This window comes from Ovis aries, chromosome 1, assembly GCF_016772045.2.
Source record: "Ovis aries strain OAR_USU_Benz2616 breed Rambouillet chromosome 1, ARS-UI_Ramb_v3.0, whole genome shotgun sequence".
NCBI lineage: Eukaryota > Metazoa > Chordata > Mammalia > Artiodactyla > Bovidae > Ovis > Ovis aries.
The window spans coordinates 69,301,770-69,315,801 of NC_056054.1; the positions used below are offsets into that span (position 1 = coordinate 69,301,770).

Here is a 14,032-nt window from a genome sequence, read left to right on the forward strand (position 1 = left end):
AATCTTCTTGTAAAGGAAAAAACCAGAGGGACAGAAAAAAGACCAGGGATTGCCAGAGGCTTGACTTTATAACCAGACACCTAGCTGGTCATATAACGACTCAGAACCTACTTGGAGAATAGCAACACCTTCAGATGAGCTTTGGGAATGAATAAAGAAATGTCTTTCGGGTGGTATGAAAATCATTTACTGCTCCCCCTCCCCCATGCGCCCCATAATTCCATGATCCAGAAAGAAGGCCTTAAATTGGGGGGGGGCGGCAAGAAGAGGATATGAACACTGGTCAAAATGAATGGCTCTTCCTCCCACAGTATCTAGGATGGATTGGGAAAGTCTCACCTTCATTTCCCCCACAGTTTATCTGTTTTGAAATGGGGCTTTACTCCTTGCGGAGGAAGGTCGGCTCTCCACCCTTGCCTACCCGGTGCCGACCTCGCAGCGCTTGGGGTCCGCGGCGCGCCGCTCCGCGGCTGGGCGCGGCCGTCCCGAGCGCTCACCGTGAGGGTGGTAGCCCGGGGCTGTGACAACGGACCCGAGCCGGGCGCTGCAGCACGGGGACCTGCGAGGAGGCGTGCGCGGGGCAGGCGACCGCGGACCGGCTGGCGGGTCTGACGCACCGCCGCGCTCGCAGCCTCGCTCAGACTCCAGAGTGCGCGCCGCTGCTTCCCGTGCCTCGGAAGCGTTGCGTTGCGTTGCGGGCCGCGCCGCGCTGCCGCCGCCCGATGGCGAAGCTGCGGGATTGCCTGCCCCGCCTGATGGTCACGATCCGGTCCCTGCTCTTCTGGTGCCTGGTCTACTTCTACTGCGGGCTCTGCGCCTCCATCTACCTGCTCAAACTTTTGTGGAGCATCTGCAAGGGACCCACGCAGACCTTCCGGCGGGTCGCTCGGGAACACCCCCCCGCGTGCTTGAACGACCCCTCTCTGGGTACCCACTGCTACGTGAGGATCAAGGTGAAGGCGGGCGCGGGCCCGGCGCTATCGCGAGGGAACGTGACGGCCGTGAGAGCAGAGGCTGATCTTTGCATGACGCCCAGCCCAGCGTGCCCTAGTGTTCTCGCGGCTAGTAGGGCGCGCTGCAGGGACGGAGAAGGTGCCCGGGGGGTGCTAGAGGGGCGAGGTGCCACGCGAGAGGGTCAGGGGGTTGTGTGTGTCGTTATGGTCCTTGTGTGTGTGTGAGAGAGAGTCTAATAATCTGGGTCTTGTTATTACTGTCCCCTACTCCTCCACCGCAACAACCTTCTCCAACTGTAAGGGGAAGCGGTCGTCTGTCACCTTTTTGCCCTTTAGAGCTCAGATAAGCTGTAGGGAATTGTTTCTGGTGGCGCCCTACTGTCTCAGGAGACGGTCCTTGCCCAAATTTTAGAGATTGGAACAGTAAATAGAATAAGTCATTGCAAATCAGGAGTTTATTCAGATCAGCAGAATGGAGCATTCACAGATGACCTAAGCAACATCAAACAATAAATAAATGGTGCATGTTTGTGGAGAAGGAAGCAGCGCTATGATGCCAGAGACCAAAGGAATGGCACAAAAAGTAAATGTCAACTATTCATGCAGACTCGTTAATTGCCCATGCTTGTCCCAAGCTTTCTTACAGCCCACGATTATTCTATTTCCTGAGGCTCCAGGTGGTGAAGGGAGATGGCTTTTTGTGATGCACCCTACAAGTCTGACTCACTGGCCTTTCAAAAATAGCCTCCATGAAGGGATAGTTTTGTCACCAGGTCTGGGGTTTCTGTTAAGAGCTAGATTGCCCTGCAGCTCAGACCACAGAAGTGCATGTCCTTTTTATCCTGCAGTTGACATGAGAATTAAATGAGTCAATATTTGTAAAAAACAAGCTAAAACCAAAAATCTTATAACAGTGCCTGGTACATAGCAAAATGAAATGAAATATTTATTCACTAAATCCAGTCAAGTTCCTACAGCCTTTCATCTTCCAAGACTCACCACCAATAAAAGAAGTTATTGAACTTCCAGGAAGGCATTCTGCAGTAGAGGGTAGAAGTCAGAGTTGTTATGTTCATCCTACCTGAGGGGGAAAATCAGTTTAAGAATTATTCGGAACTCATCACAATGACTCTCTTCTGACTTTGGCCACTTAAAGAGTTTCCCCAGAGACCTAGAACCAAGGAATAGAAAGAGCGTTGTCCTGGGCAGTAGGACAAGATGGAGGTTCTAGTCACAGTCCTGCTCCCAACCATCTTAATGACCTGTAGTAACATCTTTGGACCTCAGTTTCTAACAATGCAAAAATGATAGAGTTGAACAAGATGAGCTTTAAGATTTTTTTCATGTCTGGAAACCCTGGGTTATCTGATGTAAAACCCGGTCAGTCTCTGGGTTTTGGTTCTTGTTTTTTTTACCTCACTTCCTTCTGAGCTTTTGTGTTTCTTTCTTGCCCCACTTTCCTTTCTTCTATTTGCTTTGTATTTGCTATATTTCTGTCTCATTTCTGTGATTTTTGTTTCCCTTGGGCAATCTTGTCTCCCATATGCAGAGCAAAGGTTTGAGCACTCAGAGCATTCGGCTGTTAGACATACACTGACATGACATGAGGAGCAGGCAGCCAGGGGAACTGTGCATGCAACTCTCAACTGAAAATAATGTGGGAGGGAGAGAACTAAAAATAAGGAAAGGAGGTGTGAATTATATAACTGATGGCACAGCTCTTGACAGGCAAGCTGAGAAAAGTATATGACTAGGAGGTAAATAATGGCAGGAATATAAATGCAGATCAGAATTATTTACTTGCCCTGCAGAATTTGAGTGAGATGAAGTGTGACACATCACTAAGAAAATTATGACTGTTTCAGAAGCTCATAATATAGATAAATTGACGCTGTAAATAGAAGGTAATGTCAACAAAAGCGAATCTGTTAATTTACCCCGCTGATAAACAGTGGTTATTTTTTCTCTCTGAAAATTAATAATACTTATTTTATCTCTTGATATTAAAAATAATGCAAGTGAAATTTTTTAATGGAATGGAAATTGTACTTTTATAGTCAACACAAAGCGTCACTGAAATCTCATGCACTCTATTTCCTACTGCAGGATTCGGGGTTAAGATTTCATTATGTTGCTGCTGGAGAAAGAGGCAAACCACTTATGCTGCTGCTTCATGGATTTCCAGAATTCTGGTAAACTTAACAATAACTTTTTCTTTTGCACTAAAGATTTGGCTTACCATAGTGTCATTTTCTTGCAGTGATTTTTAATAGACCCCATGCTATGATCAAGTGCTAGCCTAGAGTTATTACTCCTAAGTGTTCCTCCGTCACAAGAATGATATTCCTTCTGTTTTAAAGAAACATGCATATTGTTATCCTAAATTTATTTATTTTTGAGAATTAAAACAAGTATCATTTAGTGTTTCAAATTTTTGAAACAGTCAATTGCAAAACACTTTTTAACTTTTTATTTTATATTGTAATATAGCCAGTTAACAATGTTGTGATAGCCTCAGGTCGACAGCAAAGGGACTCAACTATACATACACATACATCCATTCTCCCCCAAACTCCTCTCCCATCCAGGCTGCCACATAACATTGAGCAGAGTTCCTTGCACTGTGCAGTAGGACTTTGTTAGTTATCTATTTTAAATATAGCAGTGTGGCTCAATGTTGTGTGGCAGCCTGGATAGGACGGGCACTTAGGGAAGAATGAATACACGTATATGTATGACTGAGTCCCTTCATTTTTCACTTGCAACTATCACAATATTGTTAAAGACTAAATTAGGATAGCAGTGTGTACATATCGATCCCAAACTCCCTGACTATCCCTTCTCCCTATTTTTCCCCCTTGGCAATCATAAACCAGTTTTTATAGTACCTACTGATGGACATGAGTTTAAGCAAGTTCCAGGAGATAGTGATGGACAGGGAAGCCTGGCATACTGCAATCCATGGGGATGCAAAGAGTCTGACATGACTGAGTGACTGAGCTGAACTGTGGACAAAATGCAACACTGGGTGGTAGAGGAGGTTCGAAAGAAACCAAAGAATTAGAATGCCTGTTACCTGGTAGCCTTTGGTAAGGCTTGGGTGAGGGGAAGGCAGGAGGAGAAGAGGGCTCATGGAAACTGAAAAAGGACTCTTTCCTATGTACATAGTAACAGGCTCAGATGAATTCAGGACAAATTAAGGATCAGAATATTTCATCTGGAGAAAAAACCTACAGCCAAAAATACACAGTTGCTAGTTACCTACGGGAAAATACTCGGTTCCCCTTTGAACCCCACAGAACCAAATAAGTACAGATGAAACAACGCATGATGAAACTTTAAAAAAATGAATAGCTTTTAAAAGATGGTAGATATTAAGGTGGTAAAAAGAAAATCAGATTTTTGCTAGCTTAGGGTTATGATCTTGGAATGGAAAAATGGACCAAAAAATTTTATTCTCTAAACTGACTTAAATGTAGAATGTGTGGTATGTTTTTAAAGTTCTAGGACAATGCCCTGTCCCCAAATTTCTCCTTTACTTTTGCTCTTAACACCTAGAATTCCACATTACATATTCCTCACTTCCTTTAGAATTTTAAAGATTTTGTGTGATCTGAATTCCTAATTTAAAATGCATCTAGCTCTGAAAAAATATTTAGTTAATACTTTTAGAGTAAAAGGCCTTTATTATAAATACTTTGAGATTGCTAGTGCACCAGGAAGTGTTAGGCATTGAAGAAGAGAATGGAGGAGGGCAAAACCCCATCTAGCCCATCATTTTTCTAGAGCAAAAAGTCTATGACATGCAAGCATGCTAAGTCGCTTCAGTCGTGTCTGACTCTTTGCAACCTCATGGATGGTCGCCCGCCAGGCTCCTCTGTCCATGGGATTCTCTAGGCAGGAATACTGGAGTGGGTTGCCCTGCCCTCCTCCAGGGGATCTTCCCAACCCAGAGATAGAACCTTTGTCTCTTACATCTCCTGCATTGCAGGCAGGTTCTTACCACTGGCACCACCTGGGAAGACCCTAGGACATGACTGGCTTACAGATAAAATGTTAGTCTAAAGTATTAATCAAATCTGCGTAAAGTGATGTGGGCAGTGAATTGGCTCAGCTGCTTAGTTGCTGAGACTTCTGTTTGTGTAAGTCATACCCTAAAGTGAGATCTCTATGTTGACATTTTGTCTTTCCTTCCAAATTACCACTGTTACTCGTTATGCAATCTAGTCAATTCCATTCATGAGCTCCATTCAGGAAAAAGTCAGTTCAAATCAGAATTTAGGATAACGGTGTTTTGATTAAACCACTTCAATCTCTCTCTCTTAGACTTTCCTTTTTCTGTCCCCAAAAGCCCTTTCTCTTGCACTTTTCCCCTTTTATGCTTGCGTGCTCAGTCTCTCTGTCGTGTTCAACTCTTTGCAACCCTGTGGACTGTAGCCCACCAGGCTCCTCTGTCCATGGAGTTCTCCAGGCAAGAATACTGGAGTTTGTTGTCATTTCCTCCTCCAGGTGATCCTCCTAACCCGGAGATCAAATCCACATCTCTAGGGATTCCTACATGGGCAGGCAGATTCTTTACCCGTGAGCCACCTGGAAGGCCCTCCTTTTATTTTTTTTTAGAGCCAAAAAGCTTTGGCATTTTGAACCAATTTCAATTTATATTGTCCATGTAAATATCCCTTTATTAATCAAGTTTTGCCTAAATGCACATGAGTTTATAATATTACAGATCAAGCAGGTCAGATTATTTGATACAGTGAAAACAAAATAATCATAAACTGGCAATGTATGTAAAAATGCTTTTTAAACAGAAAATCATTATACAAATATAAGGTATTATTTGCATTTATCATCATTAACTAAGAATGGCAGTTGAGAATTGGTGAAATTTAATATATACTATTAGATGTTACACAGAAACAATAAAATTCTGGGTCTTCTTAAAATATAGAGGAAACATCAAACAATATACAGATCTAAATTAGTGCCAAATAAGGCTGTCACAGATGATTTTCTCCCCCTCTATCTCCACCTCAATTTGCATTGCTTTTAAAAATATTTTGAGCTGATGCAAGCAGTTTCTGGCAATAACACCAGCTGTATGGGACACACTCGTCATTACTCAAGTGCTGAGGCAAGTAAGGGCTCTTCATGCATACAGCTGAGCGCGGAGCCTGATGACTGTGGCTTTTTCTCCATTGTAAAAGGAAAGAGTATATTCTGCATCTCAAAGAGGCTAGCCTGGTGAACTAGGAGCCCTCCTTGTGTTAAGAATAGCTAAGAAAGAAGTTGCTTTTTCTGAAGTGTCCTCTGCTTGAGCTTCCCAGGTGACTCAGTGGTAAAGAATCTGCCTGCAATGCAGGAGACTCAGGTTCAATCTCTGGGTGGGGAAGGTCCCCTGGAGAGAGAAATGGCAACCCACTCCAGTATTCTTGCTTGGGAAATTCCATGGACAGAGGAGCCTGGTGGGCTACAGTCCATGGGTTAGCAAAGACTCAGACACGACTGAGCGACTAAACAACAAAGCAACTGGGTGGGGGAGGAGGGGAACAGTGTGGATGAAAATAGCTAGTTTTGTTTATTTATAATATTTTCAAGAGTTACTGATTTTATGTTTCATTTTTGTATCAAGGGGGTTATTCTGTTTAATTCATGTGAATGACAAGCTCATCAGTCTATCACTGGGGTGATTTCTTTTTCAGTTTAGAGTTGTGTAAATCAAATATGCTTTATTTATGAACTCTAGGAAGATTACATTTAAAAATTATTTTGTAATTTATTAAGATAGCAGTTGCAGCCTTTAAATATTCCTAGAAATGTTTAAGATATTGTTTGGCTCCACTCATTGATAATAGAAATAGTTGGATTTATTTGGAAGGCAATTTAAATTATTAATAGCATAATAACATATGCAGGTATTATGTTTACATTAAATGTAAAATGCTATAAGATTGTACACATTATTTTGAGTCAAATTTCTACCTTGACATCTCTACTTAAATGAATTCTAAACAAAGACACAGGTACTTAGGATATTAAAACAATGCACATTTTAGTAGAAATTGAATATAAATTCTCCAAGAGGAATCTGGGAACTTTAGTTCAGAGTTGTCTCAAGGTTTGAACTGGGACAGAGTTTTACTAAACAACTGGTATTTCTAGCACTATCATAATTCAGTGCTTTCGTTTTTCCATTGTTTCACTCAGTCAACAAATCTTTATTGAGCACCTTCGCATCTGCCAGGCAATTCAAGGAGCTCACAGTCAAGTGGAAATGCCAGGCACTCACAGATTAGTATAAAGCACATGCCCAGTGCACTGAAAAGTGTGCAGACAAATGGAAGAATATGGAAGGGGCCACCCAACCCACCTGTGAAGGAGGGAACCTGGGAAGTCTTCAAGAAGAGAAGATGCCCAGCAAGAGGAGTTCAGTGAGGGGTGAAGGACAGGGGTTGTGGGGAGTAGGGAAATGCTGAGGAGCCATGATGTTTCAGAAAAAGGAAATTATGTAAACAAAGTCATAAAAACGAGACCCATGTTTATTCACTGCAAGCAGATAAGTGCTGCCGGGGCAGCATAGCATGGATTCTCAGGCCAGACCACCTGGGTTTGGATCCTGGCTCTGCTATTTGCTAACTCTGTGACTTTCAGCACGTCCACAAACCTTGGTTTCTTCATCTGTAAAATGGGGATAATAATAGTACTTACTTTATACTACTATTTTGAAGATCAACATCACTATATGTGAAGCACTTAGAATTGTGTGCCTGGCCTGTAATAAGACAGATATAGATGTTAGCCTTTTTTTATTATATAGCAAATGACAGAGGGTATAAGGTAGTCAAGCTGGAAGATTAGGAAGGTCAAATTTTAGAGGTTTTATCTGCCAAAATAAAGTGCTTGGGCTTCATGTTGTGAGTAACTGAGAGTCAAGAAAGAGTTTGTGTTTTTATTACATCACTCTGGTTTTATAGAAGATAGAGCCAAGGGGAATGAAACAGACACAATTAGACCAATCGATGGCTGCTGCATAAATGGATGCCCGGATGAAGGTAAGGATATCAGGGATGGATAGGAAAAGTGATTCAGTTCAGTTCAGTTCAGTTCAGTCCTCAGTCGTGTGCGACTCTTTGCGACCCCATGAATCGCAGCACGCCAGGCCTCCCTGTCCATCACCATCTCCCGAAGTTCACTCAAACTCACGTCCATCGAGTCTGTGATGCCATCCAGCCATCTCATCCTGTCGTCCCCTTCTCCTCCTGCCCCCAATCCCTCCCAGCATCAGAGTCTTTTCCTGTGAGTCAACTCTTTGCATCAGGTGGCCAAAGTACTGGAGTTTCAGCTTCCAAAGAACACCCAAGTAAATATTAACATTTAAGAGGTTAAATTTACCGAACTTTATTGATTGGGTATGAAGGATTATAAAGAAGAAAGAATTAGGCTTCAGTTACAAAGACATTAAAAAAAATCAATTCAAAATATTAAGTAAGGCTATGAGAAAATAGGCGGGAGTGGTTCAGTGGTAGAATTCTTGCCGGCCACATGGGGGCCCCAGGTTCTATTCCTGGCCCATGCAGCCACAGCTCCCCTTTAGGGCTTCCCTGGCGGCTCAGAGAGTAAAGAATCGGCTTGCAATGCAGGAGACTGGGAATACAAACTCCTGGAGATGGTGAGGGACAGGGAAGCCTGGTGTGCCGCAGTCCATGGGGTCACAAAGCATCAGGCAAGACTGGGCAACTGAACAACAACAACATGGAAAAATAAAATCACATGTGTTGACAGATGAGTATCTTTTAAGGAATCAAACTGCTTCTGTTGTTTATTACAACCCAGAGAGATTATCAAGATTGTTAAGAAAGACACTTTTGCTAAAGTTTTCAAATCCATGTTCATTGGCAATGCTTTTGCAGATTTTCACAAATCATAGATATCCTAGTAACAGACCAAAGACTCCATCCATCCGTTCATGAATCCTAATGTGTGTCTGACACCTTTCCTGATAATCTAGCTGTTGATGTAAAGTGGTCGATTTGTTTCTTCCTTCTCATTGTTTTGTTATTGTGCATTGCAGTCTCCCTTCATTATTGGTTTATAATCTCAGATCACTCTGTTCTCCTTCCTATTATGCTCCAAAAATCTTTCCAGACAATGATCTACCATTTGTCTTTGTCAGATAATTTTATACTGTGTTCCCATGAACAGATGTGCACGTAGATGCTTTCAATGCATATTCTGAGTTCTATAACACAGGGAGTCACTTTGAAAAATCCAAGTCTCTTTTTCTGTTTGTTATCCATAATGTTTTTCCTTCTTAGAAGAAGGAACTCTCTTGGAGCTCTGTGTTTCAATTAATTCTGCAGTTTTATTATCAAGCATACGGGGAACACCTGGTCTAGCAAGCTTCCAGGACCTGGCTATCACTGTGGCCATTCTAATTGATCAATGCCTGGGCCATTTTGGTTGTTAAATGTTTTTAACCACACACTTGCATGTCTTTTTAGTTGGGGATCTTCTCCTTCGAAGAATTTTGTTTTAGCAAGCAGAGGTTTATCTTTTTTCTTTTCTTTAAAATTCATTTATTTATTTTTGGCTGCGCTGTGTCTTCATTGCTACGCGAAGGCTTTCTTTAGCTGTTGTGAATGGGGGCTGCTCCCTGGTTGTGGTGTTGGGGCCTCTCATTGTGGTGGCTTCTCTTATTGTGGAACACGGGCTTAGTTGCCCCTCAGCATGTAGAATCTCCCCAGACCAAGGATTGAACCTGTGTCTCCAGCACTGACAGGCAGATTCTTTTTTTTAATATAAATTTATTTATTTTAATTGGAGGCTAATTACTTTACAATATTGTAGTGGTTTTTTCATACACTGACATGAATCCACCATGGGTGTACATGTGTTCCCCATCCTGACCCCCCCCCCCCACATCCCTCCCCATCCCATCCCTCTGGGTCATCCCAGTGCACCAGCCCCAAGGACCCTGTCTCATTTACCACTGGCTCTCCAGGGATGTCTCAGAGATTTATCTTAAGTAGTTGTTTTATTGGAGAAGGCAGTGGCACCCCACTCCAGTACTCTTGCATGGAGAATCCCAGGGACGGGGGAGCCTGGTGGGCTGTTGTCTATGGGGTCACACAGAGTCGGACACGACTGAAGCGACTTAGCAGCAGCAGTAGCAGTAGAAGCGACTTAGCAGCAGCAGCAGCAGTTGTTTTATTGGATTCTTCCAATTATCATCTTTTTAAAAATCATCAGAGTTTTTCATCCATGAGTAACTGTTTTTATGAATGAAAACACTGAGTCCTATTTGACATGTAGCAAGCTGAGTAAAATGCCCCTTCTAGGAAAATACACTTTCATCTTGCAAGTTTTTTGAAAGAATCAAATGGTACAATATACAGAAGCACTTATAGGCACAGACTAAGTGAGAGTGGTAAGCATTATTTAAGCAAAGCTTAGAAAATTGACTTCTTAGGTACATTTCTTAAGGTTTTAGTATCTGGTATTTTGTAGTTTCAGTAAATCTTCGCCCTTTGTTACATTCCCACTGGAGCTGGTTAAAAAAAAAAAAAAGTCAATTTCAATAATGTGAGTGCTTTCTTTTCAAACAAGTTTTTTCTTTCCTGCCCACACATGGCTACATAACCTTTTTCAAAAATGAGAAGTTACTTACAGTTTTCCACTTAGACAATCTGAAATGGTATTCTTTATATTCGTTACTGTGATATTTTTAACATATCTTATTTTCTGCAGGTATTCTTGGCGTCACCAACTAAGGGAATTTAAAAGTGAATATAGAGTTGTAGCACTGGATTTGAGAGGCTATGGAGAAACAGATGCTCCTGTTCATCGAGAGAATTATAAATTGGACTGTCTAATTACAGATATAAAGGATATTTTAGACTCTTTAGGTAGGTTTTAAAAAAATAGTATTAATTATTTTTAGTGGACTAACATTCAATAAATTGTGAATTGATAACCTCATTTCTCGGGAGGGTGCTTCCGTTTACCTAAGCTGTTATCTGGATCCTGTCATTTGGTGTATACAACTCAAAATATCTGTAGAAGGAATTTAAAATAATACATCTAGAATAACTATTCACTTACCATCCAAAAGTGACTCTCAAAATTTGTTTTTAAAAACTGACTTAATGTATACTATTTATTATTTTCAGAACTAATTATTAGAAATTTGATTCTTGTTCTCAGAAAGTTTATTTCTTCAGAACCCACACTTAAATATTCATTTAAACATATTGTTAGATGCAGAAACACTTGCATTATCTTTTATTGACCAGTTAGTGCCACAATAATATTGTGTAACAAACCACCCCAATCTCAGTGACATACAGTCAAAGGCATTCATTCCTGTGCTCGATCTGCAGGTCAACCGTAGGCTGAACTCTTCTGGGTCTTAGCCTCAGGCCACAGGTCCAGCTAGGATTGCCTTCTCAGAGTGAATTGGGTTGCAGCCCCAGCTAAAGGAGAGAAGCTACCTGGGGGAAGCTCTTCTTCTCACTGTGGTTGAAGTGGCAAGAGGATGAGCCCCATAGCAAAACACATTTCAAGTTTCTGGTCACTGCTCATTGGTCAAAGCAAGTCACATGACTGAGCCCCCAGATCAAGTTATACAGCCACCAAGAAACCAAAGCAAATCACACTGCCAAGTCTAATATGAAATGGATAGTAAAAAAACTTCCCTGGTGGTCCAGTGGTTAAGACTCCATGCTTCGACTGTGGGAAGCATGGGTTCTATCCCTGCTGGGGGAACTAAGATCCTGAATGCCTCAGGCCGAAAAAGGTGGTGGGGTAGGGGCTTGGTGGTGAAGTATACTATCTCTATGCATTGGGAAGATGGGAAGGAGTAAATATTTTTTAGCAATAATCTAATCCACTACATCCCTTTTGACTAAAACCCAGTGTTTATAGAGCCAGTATAGTGAGAAACCCATGAAATCAAAGACCCATTTCTACAAGAGTCTAATGAGAGCATAGATCAGGTCAATATTTTTAGAGGAGAAAAAATGGATGCAGTCAGGGGGTGTCAATGCAGCATTGTAATTTAGTGTGATTACAATAAAATCAGAGACACTGATTTCCAACAGCCATATATCATATTTTGTGGTAATTCAGTCAGACTTGGCCTAATTTTGTCATCATGCAATTTTCTGGTCAAGTCAATATGTAATCTTGCTTATGACCTAGGTATGTGTAGTCTTTACCATGGTTTTCCAAACTCAGGTTTATGTAACCAGAGCTGAACTATTTCAGATTTTTTCTTTAAGTATAAATTCCCAAGAGAAGTTCTGAATCTTTAGGTCTATAATGGACCTGGGCATCTAAATTTTTGAAAAAACAAAAACAAAAACACTAGTAGATTCAGACATACAGGTTTTGGAAACACCAAACTCAATATCTGCAGAAAGTACATAATTGTGGTAGGAGAGTAGAAAGGTTAGTTTTAGAAACATATCTAGTACATATGTGGTAATGATGCACCCACCTGTTTCTTTTCAGTGATGTCAACATTCATTTCTCAACTACAGGGTATAGCAAATGTGTTCTTATTGGCCATGACTGGGGAGGCATGATTGCTTGGCTGATTGCCATCTGTTATCCAGAAATGGTGATGAAGCTTATTGTTATTAACTTCCCTCATCCAAATGTATTTACAGGTGAGTTTAAATTTCCATTAAGACATCTTTGATAGTATGACAACTCACTGTTGTCACTGACACTTTGGATTAAAAACAGTAAAAGTCAATTAATGTAATATTTTTTAAATTAAGTGACTAAACTATATTAGCACACAATAATATCAGTTATCTTGGCTTTAAATGTTCCTGAAGAGTCAAAGGAAGTATAGCTTTATATTTGCTTGCATAATCTTATTTTTTAAGAAGACATTTTACTGCTAACTTGGGGAGAGTTAAAGGAAAAATGCAGTAACATTACTTTGACAGTAAAGAATCTTGACAGCCTAGAAATAAATTTTCCTCTTGCTTGACTACTTTGAATATCAAGAATGGCAGCATTCTTTAAAGCAGCAGTTCTCAAATTTTTGGTCTCCTTTATACTTTTAAAAATTATTGAAGACCCCACTGAGCATTTATTTATATGAGTTATACCCATATGCATTGACTGTATTGGAAATTAAAAATGAGAAATTTCTAAATGTTTATGTATTCATTCATTAAAAAATAATTAATCCAGTACATATTAACATGTATAACATTTTATTGAAAACTAACTACATCTTCCAAAACAAAATTTTAGAGAGAAGAGTGTCATTATTTTACATTTTTGCAAACCTCTTTAATTTTTGGCTTAATAGAAGACAGCTGGATTCTCAGATCTGCTTCTACATTCAATCTGTTGCAAATGTTTGAATTGAAGTATATGAAGAAATCTGGCCTCACACAGATTTGTAATTGGAAAAGGGAGGAGTATTTTAATAACCTTTTCAAATAAGTGTGGATATTCTCCTTTAATACTACACCAAACTCAAAAATTGGTGATTTCTGAAAGGTTAGTAACAATGTGCAATCTGATGTCATATTAATGAACTTTTCATATTCTGTCGCATTAAAATCCATTGGTCTCTAGCCCTTTGAATGGATTTTTTTAACCTATGCATGATTTTGCAGTCATCATGCATTGAAAGATATTGGTTCATTGAGCTATTCAGGTCTTCCATAAATTGACACATTTCATTATATGATATCAAAGAATCACTTTCATTAATATCACCCCAGTTTCATCAAAAAAGTCTTCATAGAAAAGCTGTCAAGCTCAGAGTAGCAGACACAAGTTTCCAAAAATCTCATTTTCATTTGAAAGCTTGAACTTGGTAATTGACAACAAACACTGATTGTTTTCCCCCAAGTGACAGGCTTGCTTTGTTCATTTTCAGGAGACTATCTGCTCAATACCCAGGTCTGACTGATGATAGTTTGTTAGTCATTCTCTCAAGTAAAAGCGATATTTTATTAAAAAGGCAGCTAATTCAACTTAACAGCTGAAGAATTGCTTTTCCTCCAGATAATCGTTAATTTTGGTATTCAACAGAACTGCCTTATATATAT

The 14,032-nt window shown here is 40.5% G+C and overlaps 1 protein-coding gene across 2 annotated transcripts in view; it reads left to right on the forward strand.

Moving 5' to 3' along the window:
- Positions 1-627: 627 nt before the first annotated feature.
- EPHX4 (epoxide hydrolase 4) overlaps positions 628-14,032 on the forward strand; it is a 35,718-nt gene continuing 22,313 nt past the window's right edge. Inside the window, exons 1-4 of one of the 2 annotated variants that reach the window (XM_004002190.4) lie at positions 628-953; positions 3,060-3,145; positions 10,701-10,858; positions 12,494-12,622. In XM_004002190.4, the coding sequence (XP_004002239.1) occupies positions 723-953; positions 3,060-3,145; positions 10,701-10,858; positions 12,494-12,622 (604 nt within the window). In that variant the 5' untranslated portion in view covers positions 628-722. Of the gene's footprint in view, positions 954-3,059; positions 3,146-10,700; positions 10,859-12,493; positions 12,623-14,032 lie in introns of those variants that run through there. The other variant, XM_042250964.1, reaches the window with a different exon arrangement.